This window comes from Pinus tabuliformis, chromosome Q (assembly GCF_031772625.1).
Source record: "Pinus tabuliformis cultivar Carrire ecotype Pingquan chromosome Q, CPIR1, whole genome shotgun sequence".
Classification (NCBI taxonomy): Eukaryota; Viridiplantae; Streptophyta; class Pinopsida; order Pinales; family Pinaceae; genus Pinus; species Pinus tabuliformis.
This window is the reverse complement of record NC_142296.1, coordinates 713,512,380-713,529,888: the sequence shown is the minus strand read 5'-3', so window position 1 is coordinate 713,529,888 and position 17,509 is coordinate 713,512,380. Positions and strand designations below refer to the sequence as shown.

Sequence of the window (17,509 nt, the reverse complement as noted above, 5' to 3'; positions counted from 1 at the left end):
AAATTAATTATAAGTGGAAAAACGCATTTATAAATAAGCTAACTAAAATCTACTTCGTGGATAGACAATATTCCTCGCTACATGGAAGATGTGCTCCCAATATTTCACTGGGTAGACAACAGTAACAATCAAATGTTAACATGATTTTAACAGTATATTTAGCATTCTAATAATATCCAGAGAAGGAAAAAAACACTCGAAAGGAGATTAATTCCATAACATCTTCATACCCATAAATAATGTTGATATAAAGGTTTAGAAGATCATTGATCTCGAAATAATAAATGATGATGATAAATTTCCATAGTATTAGTGGCAGCGATAACCAGACCTTGAGTAGCTGTCTTGATAAAGTCATGCTTAAGGAGACACCTCCAAAAGAATAGTACAAGATTTACAACTTTGATGGGATTGTCAAAACATAATATAAGTGAGTCTTTAAAATAAGATTAAAAGAAAATGCAGATCTGTGTGGGGCTTTCTCATCAACTTGGCAGAAAAAATAAAAGTTGTGGCCAAATAGGAGGATTAGTCTACAACTTGGCTAGCTGTCTGTAACCTTGACAATCAATATTACTTGAAAACTAATAGAAAACAGTAATTTTTACCATCTTCAGATATTTCATCCTTAAAATATCAAATGAGGGAAGGAAACATGTATTCATGCGACAGATTAGCATGCTCATAACTATTGTTTGAAACACAGCATATGCAAGTTGCTCTTAGGATAGCAAAATAATCCATACAATTAAAGCAAGATCTGCAGGAGTCATCAGCCCATATTCTCAAACAAGAAGCCTAGATGCTAGATTTACGCGACTAAAAATATATCAATAGGGCCGATACCGTCTACCCCCACTATGTCCGCCACCTTGTCTGCTTCCAGAACCAGTTCGACCAGATCTATTTGGCACAGGCTGTGCTCCTTGAGGCCCTGGTTGTTGTCTGCACCAACAAATATAAATATAATGAGAATACACACTTGTATGAAAATTGTCGATTGGGTGTACCTTGGGTGGTTGGGAGGAATAATTGTTATCCAACCCACCCAGGTTCAAATCTTACTAGTACATGTTGAGCACTTAACGAGTATTTTGTTGTAATGATCTTGAGCCTTGTGTTGACAGAGAGTAAAGCTTCTGCAGAATCTAGCTTTCCCTGGGTACCATCCTCAAAATGAGGGAAAGTGCCCAGTGGGCTTCCCTGGGATATGTATTTCATGGGAAAAAAATATGTGAAACAATAAGAACTGAACAATTTTCACTTACAATACATATCCAACACGTCCATCGGGAAGAATCATTGGCACCATAGCCATGCCTGCAGGAGTTGGCCCTCTACCATAAATCATTGGCTGCATAAGATGGAAGGGGTCAAGAGCTTTAGCTGATGGAGTTATGATCATCCAATTTAATATTTGGGTAAACCACTCCCCACTATCACGATATTTTGCCAAACCATATTAAGTTTCATTATGGGGATGAATGACAATTCATACTACCAGAAAGCAAATGAATTAGAAGTTCATCAGATATAGAGCACAAACAAGAAATCAGTTTTATTTTAAATAGATAGCACAATGAAGAAAGCATTTGACATGCAGCCTACCTGGGCATAGCCTCCTACTGCCCCATATCCCATACCGAGAGCACCACCATACATGTTGCCAGCATAGCCAAAGCCCATTTGAGCCTGATAACCTGGAAACAGACTTCCCCTCTGAGCCAAATATGCTCCTTCATTTGGGTTTTTCTCACTCTGAGGCCTTGCAAGAGAGATCTCCAAAACATTACCTGATGGTCACAAATAATTTATTAAATTGTGCAGAATACTAAACATCAATACATTAAATTTATAAAGTACAGCCACCTTGACAAGAAATGCAAGGAGTGCATCCATATCTTAAACATCACAGTTACCTTCAAGTTCATATTTTTCTGCCTGCTCAACAGCTTTCAATGCACTTTCCCTTTCAGCAAAGTGAACAAATCCAAACTCTCTTTTGCTTTGTCCAGGTTTTGGAGCTGGTAGAACAACTTTTGTGATTTCCCCGTGACACTTGAAAAGTTCTTTCAACTGCTCTTGTGTCACATTCTCAGGCAAGTTATTCACGTAAATAGCCTTAACCTGAGGAAGGAATTTAATTATGTCATAATCACTTGATACAATAAGCATGCAAATAGCTACAAACTCAACAACAAACGACTGGTTAACTTAGTCTATCTTACAGGTTATCTTCATGCATATAAATACAAGCATTAAATGTCAACACAAATTTACAAATACATCAGCTACAGAAAGAAATTAATTCAACATCACTGTATACAAATTCTACCATATAATAGACCAAAGATTTGCTAATAAAAATAAATTTTCAAACCTAGAGGAAACATTTGCATACAAAATCACACTTATAGAGATACTTAAGAGTAATTGGGAAAATACAAACAGAAAAACAGTTGAATATCCAACCTTCAGTGAACCAATCTACAACTAAAGGAGTTATCATACCTCTGTTATCTCAGGTGTATTCTTTGGATCAGCCCATCGAACTGTTGGGGTTCTGTTTTCTAACTTGAAATTTCGGTTTGACATGTTTTTCCTTGCGTGTTCAGCGCAAGCATGATTATAATACTCAACAAACGCAAATCCACGATTTCTTTCTTCATTTTGTGGATCCTATTTATAAAATAGGAAATCAATTAGTCATGAACAATTAGTACACTATACGATAAAGTTATAAACAGACCTGTCCCTAACATACCATATACCTGATAAAATATTGTTAATCAATTCTAAGGTGTTATTCTATAGATGCTTATGACAGTACCTTCAATAATTCTACACTCTGAAGCCCAGGACCATTTTCAGCAATGCTTTTCTCAAGCTGTTCTTTGTCCCAACTTTTTGGTACATTACCAATAAATAGCCGGTTCCTGTCTTGTGATTGTGAGCAGCGTAAAGTTCTTCCCTGAAATTCAACAGCACATATTGATCAAAGCAAATCACAAATGAGATTATGCAAGTGAGGCAAAATTGAACAAGTACAATTCAACAGAACATTGTCCTCATTACCTTCCACTCCATATCCTTCAAACCTTTAATAGCCTTAAGAGCAGACTCCTTGGTTGTAAATATCACAAATGCATAACCTCTGTTCTCCAGTTTTCTCTCATCTTTCATTACCCGGATCTATTTTAAGAAAACAAATACTCAGTACAACATAACTAATTTGAGTATAAAATTACTCATGCTGCACAAATTTATTCTACCTAAAAACATCCGAGAAAATTCAATTTGTTTTACCTCATGAATTTCACCAAAAGGTTCACAAAGACCTCTTAAATCTTCTTCTGAAGCCTCACGGGGCAGGCTACCTATGAAAATCTCGGATCCATGTGGAGGAAGAGACAATAGATAATCTGCATTTATATCCTTTTCATTTTCTTGCTTGTCATCACTCTGGTCATGGCTGTCATTCTTTCCATTGTTATCTTCAGATAGTTTCTCGAGTGATACTTTTGGAGCACTTTCATCTTGGTCATCATGCAAACCTGTTTGTTCTCCATCTGCTTGCTCCTCTTCCTCTCCGTCACCCTCCCCTTCATCATCCATCATCTCTTCGGGCTCAACATCTCCATCAAGATCAACTTGCTCTTCATCACGATCATCATGCGAAACTACAGGTGATTCTCCCGACATTATTGCTGCCCGTGTCTTCTCTGATCCACTCAATCACCACCTATAACCTTGCACGGCAACTGCAGAGGTGGCACAGAAGCCAGGAGCATTTGCAGAGAGAGGAATACAAATAAGGGAGAGAGGAAACATGTGAAAGGCCAACAGGAGTTGCAGAGTGAGAAACTGAATGGAATTTTGAGGGCCATGAGATGGGCCTTGATAGGATAAACTGACTAACGGGAGGATAATTAAGATTAAAATACAGAAAGGTATGAGCTGAAAGGCCTTAATATGCAATTTGAAGAATATATTCACTGAGAATGTAAATTAAGAGGATGCCGTACATGTGCACAACAAACACAAGCATTTCTCACAGTTATGATAAGAAAACACAAGCACAGTTATGATAAGAAAACACAAGATAAAAAATCCTGATTCTCAGACTTTTTCAGAAATTGTGAACTAGAGTGACGACAAATTGCTTTTAACTAATAACTTAACATGCCTATGCAACCAATTAACCCAAAAATGCACACAAAGAGAGCCAAAAAAAAACCAACAAATGTCCAGTGACCAATTAATTAATAAAATTTAAAGAAAGTACCACAGACTTAACTGCATTAACAATCTTCCATATAGAATTAAATCAACAAAAGTATTTCTTTAATCATCAATCAAGTTGAAATTCCTAAAGCCAAACTAGAGCCAGCTTGGGCCAAACTCCACATGGGTTATCTTATTTATGACAGCTGATATTTTTCTTGCATTCCTCTCTCCGAGAGGTGTAGGATTGTTCTAGAGATCATCCGATTCCGACATGTACAAATGAAGTTATGAATTTATTTTGATTATGGAAAAATTGTCAAGGTCGGCCAACAAACTTATGTAGGCTCAGAAACCGAACAATCACGTCTATTCATCCTCAACATTTGCTATAAATACTTGATGACTTAACCTCATTTGGACACACTCATCTTCGCACTTCTCTCTCTCTCTCCTCATTGAGTGGGTACAGATTTCTGGGCCTCTCTCTCTCCACACGCCCGAAATTTCAGGAGAGCAAAATTTCAGGAGACAGAATTTCTGGACAGTTTGACCAGTGTTGACTGCAGCTAGGGCTGACCGCAGATGAGCTGTTTGACCAGATTTTGACTGGGCTGTTTTTGGGCTGTTTTGATGACTGATTCATCTTGCTGTTTAGAGGCTGAAGTTGACCAATTAGTTGAGGGTCAAATATGCCCTGTTGACCAGCGTTGACTTCTCTGGTTAGGGCTCTTTTGCTGCTGTCATAAATTATCAGGTTTGTAAATTGTACTATCTCTCTCTGCTAGACTATTGAAGACTATAAGAAGAATTGATCAAGTGTCTCCCCACATTGGAGTTTGTCCCTGTCCGGTGCCACATCTTGTGTCCTCGTGTCTTGGCTTGTCTTCCACTGTTTATGTTTATGTTCTATCTGCATTTTACTATCATGTTGATGTGATTGCTAATCTGAATATTGATACTGGGCTACTAAAGAAATTGAAGTAAAATTGCTCTAAAGCATAGAACATACCATTGTTGCCTAAAATTAACATGGTACCAGAGCTAAGGTGAAGACAAAGCCCAAGCAAGAGTGAAATAGCAATCACCAAAGGCAGTTGGACAAAGACAAAAGGTTCAATGGGCTCCTCATCCTACTTTCCGACTGAAGACAAGCTCCATGATAAATCTGACTATCATGGATGGAAGATGTCTCTTGATTTGACCTTGGAAGAAAAAGAAGTGATGGACTATGTGCAGGGTAAAATCCCTAAACCTCCTTCAAATGCACTGGCTGCTAAGAAGACCAAGTACAATAGGGCTGAAGTCAAAGCAAAGGAGATTATCAGGGATTCCATTGACAGGGATCTGGTGGCCTACATCTCGGAATTGAAGACCTCCAAGGAGATCTACCATAGGTTGGTCGACATGTTCAAGGTTAGTAATGCTAATCAAATTCTATTTCTCAAGAATAAGTTGAAGGATATTAAGAAGGGCAAGGACGAGAATATTCAATCCTATTTCTTGAGGTTTACTGACATCAAGAATGATCTACTCTCGATCGGAGAAGTCATTCCTGCCAGGGAACTTACTCTCACCACCCTTGGAGGACTCCCAGCTGAGTGGTATGTATTTAGAACCATCGTCCTCAACAATGATTGAACTCCAGGGTTTGAAGAATTGATGTCGAGATGCATTCAAGTATAAACATGAATGGTGGAGCAAGAAATGCCTTCTAACAACAACGATCAAAGGGATGGCAGGTCCAATGGCAAAGGAAAAAAGAATGTGGGACATCAAGGAAATGGTCAACCCTCCAAGAAATCAAGGAACTCCAGGTATGAAGAATCAAATGTTGTTAACAATAAGCAAAAAGAGTATTATCTTATATCGGCCCTCTCCACTGCCTCTCCTCCGAACACTTTGGGAAATTGGTGATTGATAGTGGTGCCTCAAGGCACTTCACCAAATACAAGGAAGCCCTCTCTAATCTGATAGAAAAGGAGACAAACTTGGAGATCATTCTTGGAGACGATGCCACCTATCCCGTGAAGGTAGTAGGGAATGTTACCCTTCAATTAAATCAAGGTAACACTATTCATTTGCAAGAAGTACTATATGTACCTAATCTCAAGAAGAACCTGGTGTCCATTTCAGCCATGGAGGACAAAGGATTCAAGGTGGCATTCATTGATGGAAAGGTACGTGTTTGGAAAATAAATTTTAAAGATGCTTTTACTTTTGGGTTCAGGGTTTGACACTTTGTATCAAGTTTGAGGAAGTCCATTGGGAGCCATGTCTTGCGACACATCTCTATAATTTAAACTATGGCACCGGAGGTATCGAAGGAAAACTTACAAGGGGGCCATTCCCCAAATAATAGCAAGACCACAGATATATTGCAATTGATCCACTCTGACATATCTGGTATGATGCCCGTAAACTCTTTGGGAGGATACTTATATTATCTCACCTTTATGGATGATTATTCTCGCAAGACTTGGATCTACTTCTTGAAGAAGAAGGATGAAGTGTTCACCTGGTTTCGACACTTCAAAGCCTTGATCGAAAACCAATCCGAGAAGAAAATCAAGATATTGAGGACTGATAATGGGACCGAGTACGAATCCAATGAATTCCAAGATTATTGCAGAGAAGCTGGCATTAAGAGGGAGACTACAACGCCATACACTCCTGAGCAGAATGGTGTGGTTGAAAGGAAGAATCGCTCTATTGTAGAAGCAGTTCGTGCCATGCTTCATGATCAAGGCCTTCCGAAGTTCTTATGGGCTAAAGCTGTACTACCGTGTATGTTAAAAACCGATGCCCTCATCAAGCATTGGACTCCAAGGCTCCCGAAGTAATGTTCACTGGTAAGAAACCCGATGTCTCTCATTTTAGAATTTTTGGAAGTCTCGTATATTTTCATGTGCTGAAAGAGAAAAGAAGCAAAGTGGGTGCATCTAGGAAGAAAGGAATCTTTGTGGGCTATAGTGAAAATTCTAAGGGATATAGAATTTATGTGGCTGGTCAAAAGGAAGTTAAGTCATGATGTCATCTTCGACGAAGATATGGCCCTCTGGAAGATCAATAACCTTCCTATCTTAAGGAAGGACAAAGAAGCTAACACCGGGAATCAAGGTGCAAAAGAAGACGAAACGATGCCAGATGTTGATGAACCTATGGATCTTATAGATCCTCCTCCTCATGGGCCTTCCTCCTCCAAGAGGAGACCCTCATGGCTTAGGGAGACTCTCGAAGATGCCGAGAGACACATTGCACCAAGGGGGACTTTCCGTGAAAGCAAGAAGCTGAACAGGTATCAAGGATATTTGACCGCCATGAGCACTATCATTCAAAATGAACCTTCATCATTCGAAGAAGTTGTGAAGCATCAAGTATGGAAGGATGCTATGAATGAAGAATACAAGTCAATTATGAAGAATGATGTCTGGGATGTGGTCCCTAGACCCCAGGACAAATCGATTGTCACCTCTAGGCTCTAAGTGGCTCTACAAAATCAAAGATGGAGCTGATGGAAGTGCAGACCCTCTCATTCACAAATGTAAGGGAGAGTGGGCTTCTGAATTTGAGATGAAGGACCTAGGTCTAATGCACTATTTCCTAGGGTTGGAGGTCTGGCGAAAGCCAGGTGAAATTTTCCTCTCTTAAGGAAAATATGTTGTGAAGATATTGGAAAGATTTGGGATGGTGGACTGCAAGCCTGTGACTACTCCGATGGAACTTAACTTTAAGAAGTTATGTGGTAGTGCTGTTGAACTTGAATTGGGAAATGCTTTTGAGTATCGTCAACTCATAGGAGCATTGATGTTCTTGGTGAACTCTCATCTGGACATATGTTTTGCAGTTAACACATTGAGCCAATATATGGTTGAGCCTCATCATATACATTGGATTGGTGCCAAGAATCTTCTGAGATATCTTCGGGGCACAATCACTCATGGACTGAGATACACTGTTGGAGATGTGAGGTTGCATGGTTATTCTGATGTTGATTGGGCTGACAGTGTGGTGGATCGCAAGAGCACTTCTAGATGTTGTTTTTCTTTGGGTTCTGCTTCGATATCCTGGATGAGCAGGAAGCAGAAATCGATTGCCTTGAGCATTGTCGAGGCCGAATGCATAGCTGCTAGTATGGACTCCTGTGAAGTTGTTTGGTTGAGGAAGCTCTTCAGTGAGCTGTTTGGACATGTGTTGGATACCACCGTGATCCTCTGCGACAACTAGAGTGGGATCTGATTATCAGAGAATCTCGTGTTTCATGATCGCTCCAAGCATATAGATATTAGGTACCACTTTATCCAGGACATGGTACAACGAGGAGCAATAAGGCTCCATCACATTGGGACTGATGAGCAAGTCACCGATATTCTGACGAAGCCCCTGGGGAAGGTCAAGTTCTTGGCCTTCCGAGAACGACTTGGAGTCGTGGAGAGACCCTCTTATGAGGGTCCTGTATGAGATGGACATTGAGCTTTGGGAGCTCCAGGGGGCTTGGGGTACTTCTTGGAGCGATGAGCAAACATAGGGTGAGTGGTTTAGACTTCCCCTACTGGTCTGTTGTGTACAGGGTGAGTGGTTCAGCCTTCCCCTTTGATACCCCTTGGCAACGTGTAGGCAGGATGAGTGGTTCATCCTTCTCCTACTGAGACATCCCACCCATGCAGTCTGGGACTCATGGGAAGTACCTCTCAACTGGCCAATGAGTAGGGAAATGAGGATAGGGAACATGGTACTACTGATAGACGCATCGTGTACTACCATACTCCCTATGCTAGGATGACTGATATTGATTTGGGATCAATTGGAACTAACTTTGGGTGAGTAAGAGTGGTATGAAACACTTTCTTTTGATTGGAACTGACTTCGAGTCAGTAAGAGTGGTATGACACACTCTCCTTTGATTGGGACTGACTTCAGTTCAATAGAGAATGGTATGATACATTCTTGATCACTTCTTCTTCTTCATAGTTCAGCAAAGCAGAGTAGAGCAGAGTAGAGCAGTGCAGTGCATTGCATTGATGGCGGAGATAGCACAGATTGGCGGATGGATTAGCAAATGGAGTTATCCCTAGTTAAGACGGAGTGTTAAAATTAGCAACTAGGGCCAAACTCCACATCGGTCATCTTATTTATGACAGCGAATATTTTTCTTGGATTCCTCTCAAGGTCGGTTAGCAAACTTATGTAGCCTCAAAAACCCAACAGTAGCGTCTATTCATCCTCAACATTTGCTATAAATACATGATGACTTAGCCTCATTTGGACACACTCATCTTCACACTTCTCTCTCTCTCCTCATTGATTGGGTACGGATTTCTGGGCCTCTCTCTCTTCACATGTCCGAAATTTCAGGAGAGCAAAAATTTCAGGAGGCCAAAATTTCAGGAGACCGAAATTTTAGGAGGCTAAAATTTCAGGAGACTGAATTTCTGGACAGTTTGACTAGCGTTGATTGAAGCTAGGGCTGACTGCAGGTGGGCTGTTTTGAGGGTTGGTTCATCTCGCTGTTTGGAGGCTGAAGTTGACCAATTAGTTGAGGTTCAAATCTGCCCTGTTGACCAGCATTGACTTTTCTGGTTAGGGCTCTTTTCCTCGTAAATTATCAGATTTGTAAATTGACCTATCTCTCTCTGTTGAACTATTGAAGACTATAAGAAGAATTGATCGAGGGTTTCCCCACATTGGGGTTTGTCCCTGGCTGGTGCCACATCTTGTGTCCTCTTGCCTTGGCTTGCCTTCTACTGTTTATGTTTATGTTCTATCTACATTTTACTATCATGTCGATGTGATTGCTAATCTGAATATTGATACTGGGCTAATAAAGAAATTGAAGTAAAATTGCTATAAAGCATAGAACATACCATTGTTGCCTAAAATTAACAGTAGATTCACTGATAGGCAGATTTCTATAGTTGTTCTGTCAACTTGGATGCAAAAACCAAAACCTCTCAAGAGGATGGTTAGGGTTTATTTTTCATAACGAATTGGACAATAATATATCTTGGCTCAAAAGTAGTTTATATCACAACTCTTTATGCCACAACCCTTAGCATCCCTTCTTCAATGCTTGGTCAAAACAGGGTTCAAGCATTCCTATTTGGGTTAAGCTCCCAAACCTTCCTTCAAAGTTGTGGAATAAGGTGGGGTTCAGGGCCGCCGAGAATGCCATTGGCTCTTTTATTGTAGGGATCCAATTTTCCACAACTGTGGTCTCAGAGTTGTTGAGGATTCTAGTAGACATTAATGCTCGGAAGTGCTTGTATTAATCTATATCTCTTACATTTGTTAAGAAATCATATACACAAATTCTAGCCTATATGGATGTGCCTTTTAAGTGTGCTAGGTGTCATAAGGTGGGGCATGTTACGATGGCTTGCAAAATGTCAAGATTAAAACGATGAAAAGAGGCAAAGGCCAGATCGTTTAGTTAGGCTAAGTTTGTCGGGCAAGAAAAATCCCTTTCTAAAAAAAGTGCTTGCTAGGTCTTGCAATCAAAAAGATCTTGTCATTGTTATCACAAATGCCTTTAATTATAAACCCGTACCCAATTCGAGGGTTAGTGTTGTAGTCTCGATGACATCCCACTGACCTTTCATCTTGGTGTCTCAAAGGATCCAAGATGTGGTCTTTGTCATCGCAATTTGGTGGAGGATATGAATTTATCAATATCCTAGCTAGTTCAACTCCATTCGATTTTAGATTCTCTGCTAATCCAACCATATATTCGAGTAAGGAATGTTATTATTTTCCTCCTCTTGTTTTTTTGGCTTGTAGGGTTTCTAAGGCAGGGCTTTCTTCTTTGGGTAATGGCTCGAATTCTCTTCCTACGGCAAATTTCGAGAGTGAGGGGTAGCCCTGGGTATTTCTCATCTCAGGGGTCATGCAAGTGCAATGCCAATTTCTAGAGATTCCTCCTCTCATTCAAGCCGTGATAACCATTCATTTTCTTCTTCTCCATCTTTTCATCGAGACCCTTGTATTCTCAGGCATCCTCCACCTTCAAGGGGCTCAAATGGATTAGGTTGATCCGGATTTAAACAGGAACGCAACAAATTACAGAGATAACCATATACATAAAGATGCAGCGGAAATAATACTTCATTTCATGAATGGAAAATACTGAAATATGCTTACAAACAGAAATGGAAATAAACTATTAGGGCGATGGTAGCTTATCTCTGAGAAGAGATGTGATGGCTACATGCCTCTGAACTGTGTTACAATGAGGCTCGAAGGCCTATTTATTGTTGAGAAACAATGGAAAACCCTTAACATTCCAAAACCTAACCCTAGGAGATGAAACGCCAAACTGTGGGCCCCGTTTGGGTAAATTGGTACATCAACTTCCCAGGGTCGTAACTTTGGCATACGATCTCCGTTTGACGCGTACAATAGCTCGTTAGAAAGATCTATCCGAGCACTACCACTTTGGGAAGGGCAACATCGGTCCATGGACCCATGTTGCCCCCAGATTTCCCAAAAAAACGTCGTTTAGGGCCTCAAAACGGCTCCAGAAGTTCAGGACCCGAAAAACTGCTAAAAATAGTAAGTTGTGCTACAATTAAGGAAACTGAAAATGCTGAGAAAGACAATGGTGGGGGTCCAGGTGGACTTGGCAGGTGGCCACCAATATCCACCTGGATCATTCCTCCCCCCTTAGGAAGCAATGGCCCCCATTGCGTTGAGCTCCTCCATGAGATGAGGAAACTTCTGCTGAACTTGTTCCCTGGTGAGCCACTTGCCCTGCTGAAGGAGTTGGCCCGCTTTGACAACTCGATACAGTTGGATATTCTGTTGGCGAGTGTTCTTGATCTGTGTGTCCATGATCCGATCAGTTGCAGCTTGTTCCATGCAATCTGGATTTAATTCTGTGGGTTTGAGCTGTTCTGCAATGTCGGATGTGTCTAGCAATGGTGGAAAGTATGGCCGAAGGTGGTCCACATTAAATACTGGGTGCAGGCCAAGGAATGGGGGAATGCTGAGCTCAAATGCATTGTCTCCCATAGCCTTAGTAATGGTGTAAGGACCATATCGGAGTGGTCTCAATTTTCGATAGGCTCCAGTAAGGCGTTCCTTTTGCAAATGCAACCAGACTTTGTCGCCCACCTGAAACTTGTGTGGCACCCGATGTTGATCATGTCGCTGCTTGTACTTGGCATTTGATTTCTCAAGAATGTCATGGACCTGCTGGCGAATATGTTGGATGCGCTCAATGAAGCTGGTGGCCTTATCTGTTTCAGACTGAACATGAGCTGAATTCATGTGAGTAGCTGCAAGTGGCATGGCCACATCAATGGGGCATAGTGGCTGGAATCCCAAACCCACCTGAAAAGGGCTATGGCCAGTGGAGCTGTGAAGAGCTCGGTTGTAGCTGTGCTGAACGTAGGGGAGGCTCTCGTCCCATGTGTGTGGATGCTTTGAGTTATACATGCGCAGAATGTGCACAATCATCCTATTGACAACCTCTGTCTGGCCATCAGTTTGAGGATGGAAGGCTGTGGACTTCGTGAGTTTGGTGTCCAGCATTGACCAGAGACTGGACCAAAAGGTGCTGAGAAACCGACTGTCCCGATCTGAGATGATAGACTGTGGGATCCCAAAGTGCACCCACACTCGTTCAAAGAAGAGTTTAGCAGTGGCTTCTGCTGTGATATTCTTCTTGCAGGCCATCATAATGGCCATCTTTGAGAACCTGTCGACGACCACAAAAACACAGTCATTTCCATGCTTAGTGGAAGGAAGGCCTGACATGTAATCCATGGAGATGGATTCCCAAGGTCGACTAGGGGTAGGCAACGGGGTATAGAGGCCTTGCTTCTTAATGGTCGGTTTGGCAATGGCACAGGCAGTACATGATCGGATGTACTTCCCAACATCCTGTCGAAGATTCGGCCAATAGAAATAGTTTTGCAGTACTGCCACTGTTTTCTCGACCCCGAAATGCCCAGCAGCCCGACTGTAGTGTGCTTCCCAAATCATCTTGGCACGCTCGCTTGAAGGAACACAGAGGTGACCGAGGTGGCATAATAGGGCATCCTGGAGGTGAAAATCTGCAACCTGCCGACCCTCCAAGAGTGTCTGGTATGTGTGGCCGAATTCTGGGTCGCTTTTGTAGAGAAGTGGCCAATCAGAAGTCTCGTGCCCGCAAGAGTTGAGCACGGTGGTTAGCGCCATGATCGGTGGTCGACTGAGGCAATCTGCAACATTATTGGTGCTGCCCTTTTTATACTTGATATTCAAGTGAAACTGTTGCAGGTATGTAGACCACTTCTGATGGCGATCATTCTGCAATTTCCCTTGGGTCTGTATGAACTGCAGAGGTCGGTGGTCTGTGTGGATGACCGTTTCCTTCCCCAAAATGTAATGCTTCCATTGTCGGCAGGCCTGTACAATGGAATACATCTCTTTATCATAAGTGGGGTACTTCCGGACTGTGTCTGAAAGTGTTTCACTGTGATATGCCACTGGATGTCCATGTTGAGTAAGGACTGCCCCAATAGCATAGTCAGAGGCATCTGTCTCGACCTCAAATGGTTGTTGTAAATCTGGTAACGCGAGCACTGGTGCTGTGCAGAGGCGATCCTTCAACTCCCTGAATGCCTTCTGTTGAGATTCAGACCAAAAGAATTTTGCTTTCGCCCCGCCCTTGGTGACTTGACTCAAGGGCCAAGAAATATGAGAAAATCCCAACACAAACCTGCGGTAGAAGTTGGCAAGACCTAGAAAGCTGCGGAGCTCTGTTAGAGTGGTTGGAGAGGGCCAATCCCGAATGACTTGGACCTTGGCTGGATCGACATGCACCCCCTGTTCATCAATGATGTATCCCAGATACTGAACCTCGGTCATGCCAAAAGTGCATTTCTCCAAATTGGCACATAGCTTGTGTTGCCGCAGTGTTTGGAGAACCTGTCGGATGTGGTGGAGGTGCTCTTCCCAACTCTGGCTGAAGATCAGAATGTCATCCAAGTATACTACTACAAAGGAGTTGGTGAATGGCCGCAAGATGTCATCCATTAGCCTCATAAAGGTTGCAGGAGCATTCGTCAATCCGAAAGGCATGACCAACCATTCGAAGAGGCCCTCCTTGGATTTGAAGGCAGTCTTCCACACATCTGAGGGTTCAATTGGTACCTGGTGATATCCTGACTTCAGATCGATCTTGCTGAAATATTTCGCCCCCTTTAGTTGGTCTAGGAGGTCATCAATCCGCGGGATCGGGTACCTATTACGAACAGTGATCTTGTTCAGCGCCCGATAGTCAATACAGAGTCTCCACGTCCCATCCTTCTTCTGTACCAACACTATCGGCTCCCACAGGGCGAAGAACTCGGACGGATGTGACCTTTCTGCAGGAGCTCCTGAATCTGCCTCTTGATTTCATTGTTCTCCAGAACGGAGCGCCGATAAATTGGTCCATTGGGTAGCGGCACACCTGGGGTCAGATCGATGGAGTGCTTGACTTGACAGTGCAGAGGAACCCCTGCCGGGGAGGTGAAGATGTCTTCGTACTCCTCCACAATCTTGTCCATCTGTAGCTGCCGTGCAGAGGGACCCCGTTTGGAGGCCGCGGCCACTGTCTTCTTCTTCCCTTGAGGGCGTATCATCAGGAAAACAAATTTCCTGGTTTTGGAAATGATCTTACTGCATTGTTTTGCAGTAATCAAAGAGATGGCGGCAGGTGGTGCTACCTCTGGTATCCTGAACAACTTATTTCCCAATGTAATAATAACAGCACGGGGCCTTGATTCATACACAGCATGTCGCTTCCACAAGTATGGTTGTCCTAGTAATACATCACAAACTTCAAGGGGAGCAATGTCACACAATACCTCATCCGTGAAGGGCTTGATGTTGTATGGAAGGCGACACTACTGGCTCACGCGAAGATCTCGCCCTTGGTGAAGCCACCCAATGGTGTATGGTTGTGGATGTGCTGTGGTCGGATAAGCCCAACCGCTTCACGACCTCTGTCGAAATGAGGTTCTTTTGACTCCCGCTATCAACAATGAACTGTATCGGGGAGCCCTTTACCCACATCTGGGAGTGGAAGAGACGCTCCTCCTCCTCTGGATCTTCGGGTTCATTTTTCTGGATCTTTGCGGTAGCAACAGTGGCGCTGGGATCCGCATCAATGATCTGCTTCCCTTTTTCATACCCCTTATCGGGTTCTGACTCAGAGTCGGAACATGCATCTGATTTGAAACCTTTAGCTCAGCCACCAGTGACTGCTTGGCCCGACACTCACTTGTGTTGTGAGTGGAGCTCTTATGGAACTCGCACCATTTTCCAGTGTCCTTTCTCGGCTTCGCGGCGTTGCTCTTTGCTTGCAGCTTCGGCTGGTTGTCTTGGGCTGTCCCGCCTTGGCTTTGTCCTTTGTTCTGTGGTTTAGGGGCACCTTTCCCCTGCTTTGGATTCGCAGATCCAAAGTCTCGCTTCTTTTGTTTAAACTTCTGCTCGACCTTGACGGCATACCGGTATGCTGCGCTGAGCGAGGGGATGTTTAGGAACTGTATTTCTTCCTGGATGTACTTGTGCAGGCAGCCACGGTATTTGAGTATCAAATGTTGCTCCGAATCCTTGATACCCAACTTTGTGCGAAGGGTATGGAAAAGATTGGTGAACTCCGGCACGTCTTGGTCCCTTCCCTGCCGCAGCGTGGTCCACTTTATGTATTCATCCTCATAGCTTCCGACAGGGTAGTACTGCTCCTTGATGGCATCCCGGAACGAATCCCAGGTGGGTGCGGCTGAAAATAGTGAGCCAGTACTTTCATCCTTCTGCTCGCAGTAGGTTTCCCACCAGTCCTTGACGTGGGGGGCTGCTTTGAGAAGAGCAAAAACAATCTTTTCCCGACTCGAAAATTCATGAACAGAAAAATAACCCCTAGCAGATTTAACCATTTATCTACGGCATCGGCATCTATCTGACCCTCGAATATGGGGATTTCAAAATTAACTTGTACCTTAAAGGGTGTGGCGTTTCCAGAGGAGCTGCTGGAAGCCGATGCGCCGCTTCTGGGTAGCCGCTGAAGGATCTGCGCAAAGCTGTCCATCATCGCGTTCCGTTGTCGCTCGAGCGCTTCTTCGAGCAAGATTTTGATGGGATCTCCTGCCCCCTCGTCTTTCTTCTCGTCCGCCATGGGAGGCCGTCGGGATTTGCGAGGCTGGTCTTGCAAAGGTTCAACCAGTTCAAGCCCTAACTCCTTATATCCCGACCTTGTTGGGGACATGCAAAGAAAAACAGAGAAAAAGCAGACCGCTCTGATACCACTGATCCGGATTTAAACAGGAACGCAACAAATTACAGAGATAACCATATACATAAAGATGCAGCGGAAATAATACTTCATTTCATTAATGGAAAATACTGAAATATGCTTACAAACAGAAATGGAAATAAACTAGCTAGGGCGATGGTAGCTTATCTCTGAGAAGAGATGTGATGGCTACATGCCTCTGAACTGTGTTACAATGAGGCTCGAAGGCCTATTTATTGTTGAGAAACAATGGAAAACCCTTAACATTCCAAAACCTAACCCTAGGAGATGAAACGCCAAACTGTGGGCCCCGTTTGGGTAAATTGGTACATCAACTTCCCAGGGTCGTAACTTTGGCATACGATCTCCGTTTGACGCGTACAATAGCTCGTTAGAAAGATCTATCCGAGCACTACCACTTTGGGAAGGGCAACATCGGTCCATGGACCCATGTTGCCCCCAGATTTCCCAAAAAACGTCGTTTAGGGCCTCAAAACGGCTCCAGAAGTTCAGGACCCGAAAAACTGCTAAAAATAGTAAGTTGTGCTACAATTAAGGAAACTGAAAATGCTGAGAAAGACAATGGTGGGGATCCAGGTGGACTTGGCAGGTGGCCACCAATATCCACCTGGATCATAGGTCTAGATCTCCCTAAGTACTAGGGTCTTGTAAAAGCTGGTAGGAAGTCTATGATCCAAATCGCCCAAGAGCAAGCTTCAAGAGAGATCTTGCAAGGCAAATGTCTTATTTCTGGGGTGCTTAGAGCCATGCATACCCCCATTTAGCTCACTGATGAATATTGTATCAATTATTGTTAATGGACTGAAGGGGACAATCAAAAAGATCCATCCTCAAACAAGTGGCAAAGGTAGAGAATCCTAATTTACTTATGTTACAAGGGACTATGCAAGCTAGCAATACTTTGATTATGGCTCTAAAACAAATGCAAAAGGGTGGGAATTTGTTGGTTTGAATTCTTGTGGTACTTTAGGAGGAGTTAATCTTTGGCACTAATGCATCATTGAA

At 42.9% G+C, this 17,509-nt stretch overlaps 1 protein-coding gene across 1 annotated transcript in view; it reads right to left on the bottom strand.

Annotated features, from left to right (window-relative positions):
- Positions 1-573: 573 nt before the first annotated feature.
- Positions 574-17,509, bottom strand: part of LOC149221526 (heterogeneous nuclear ribonucleoprotein Q-like) — a 28,378-nt gene continuing 11,442 nt past the window's right edge. The window contains exons 2-9 of the mRNA XM_089385132.1: positions 3,307-3,761; positions 3,076-3,192; positions 2,831-2,971; positions 2,512-2,679; positions 1,920-2,127; positions 1,609-1,793; positions 1,269-1,354; positions 574-945 (exon numbers count right to left, since the gene is read on the bottom strand). Of these exons, the coding sequence (XP_089241258.1) occupies positions 831-945; positions 1,269-1,354; positions 1,609-1,793; positions 1,920-2,127; positions 2,512-2,679; positions 2,831-2,971; positions 3,076-3,192; positions 3,307-3,702 (1,416 nt within the window). The 5' untranslated portion in view covers positions 3,703-3,761 and the 3' untranslated portion in view covers positions 574-830. The remainder of the gene's footprint in view (positions 946-1,268; positions 1,355-1,608; positions 1,794-1,919; positions 2,128-2,511; positions 2,680-2,830; positions 2,972-3,075; positions 3,193-3,306; positions 3,762-17,509) is intronic.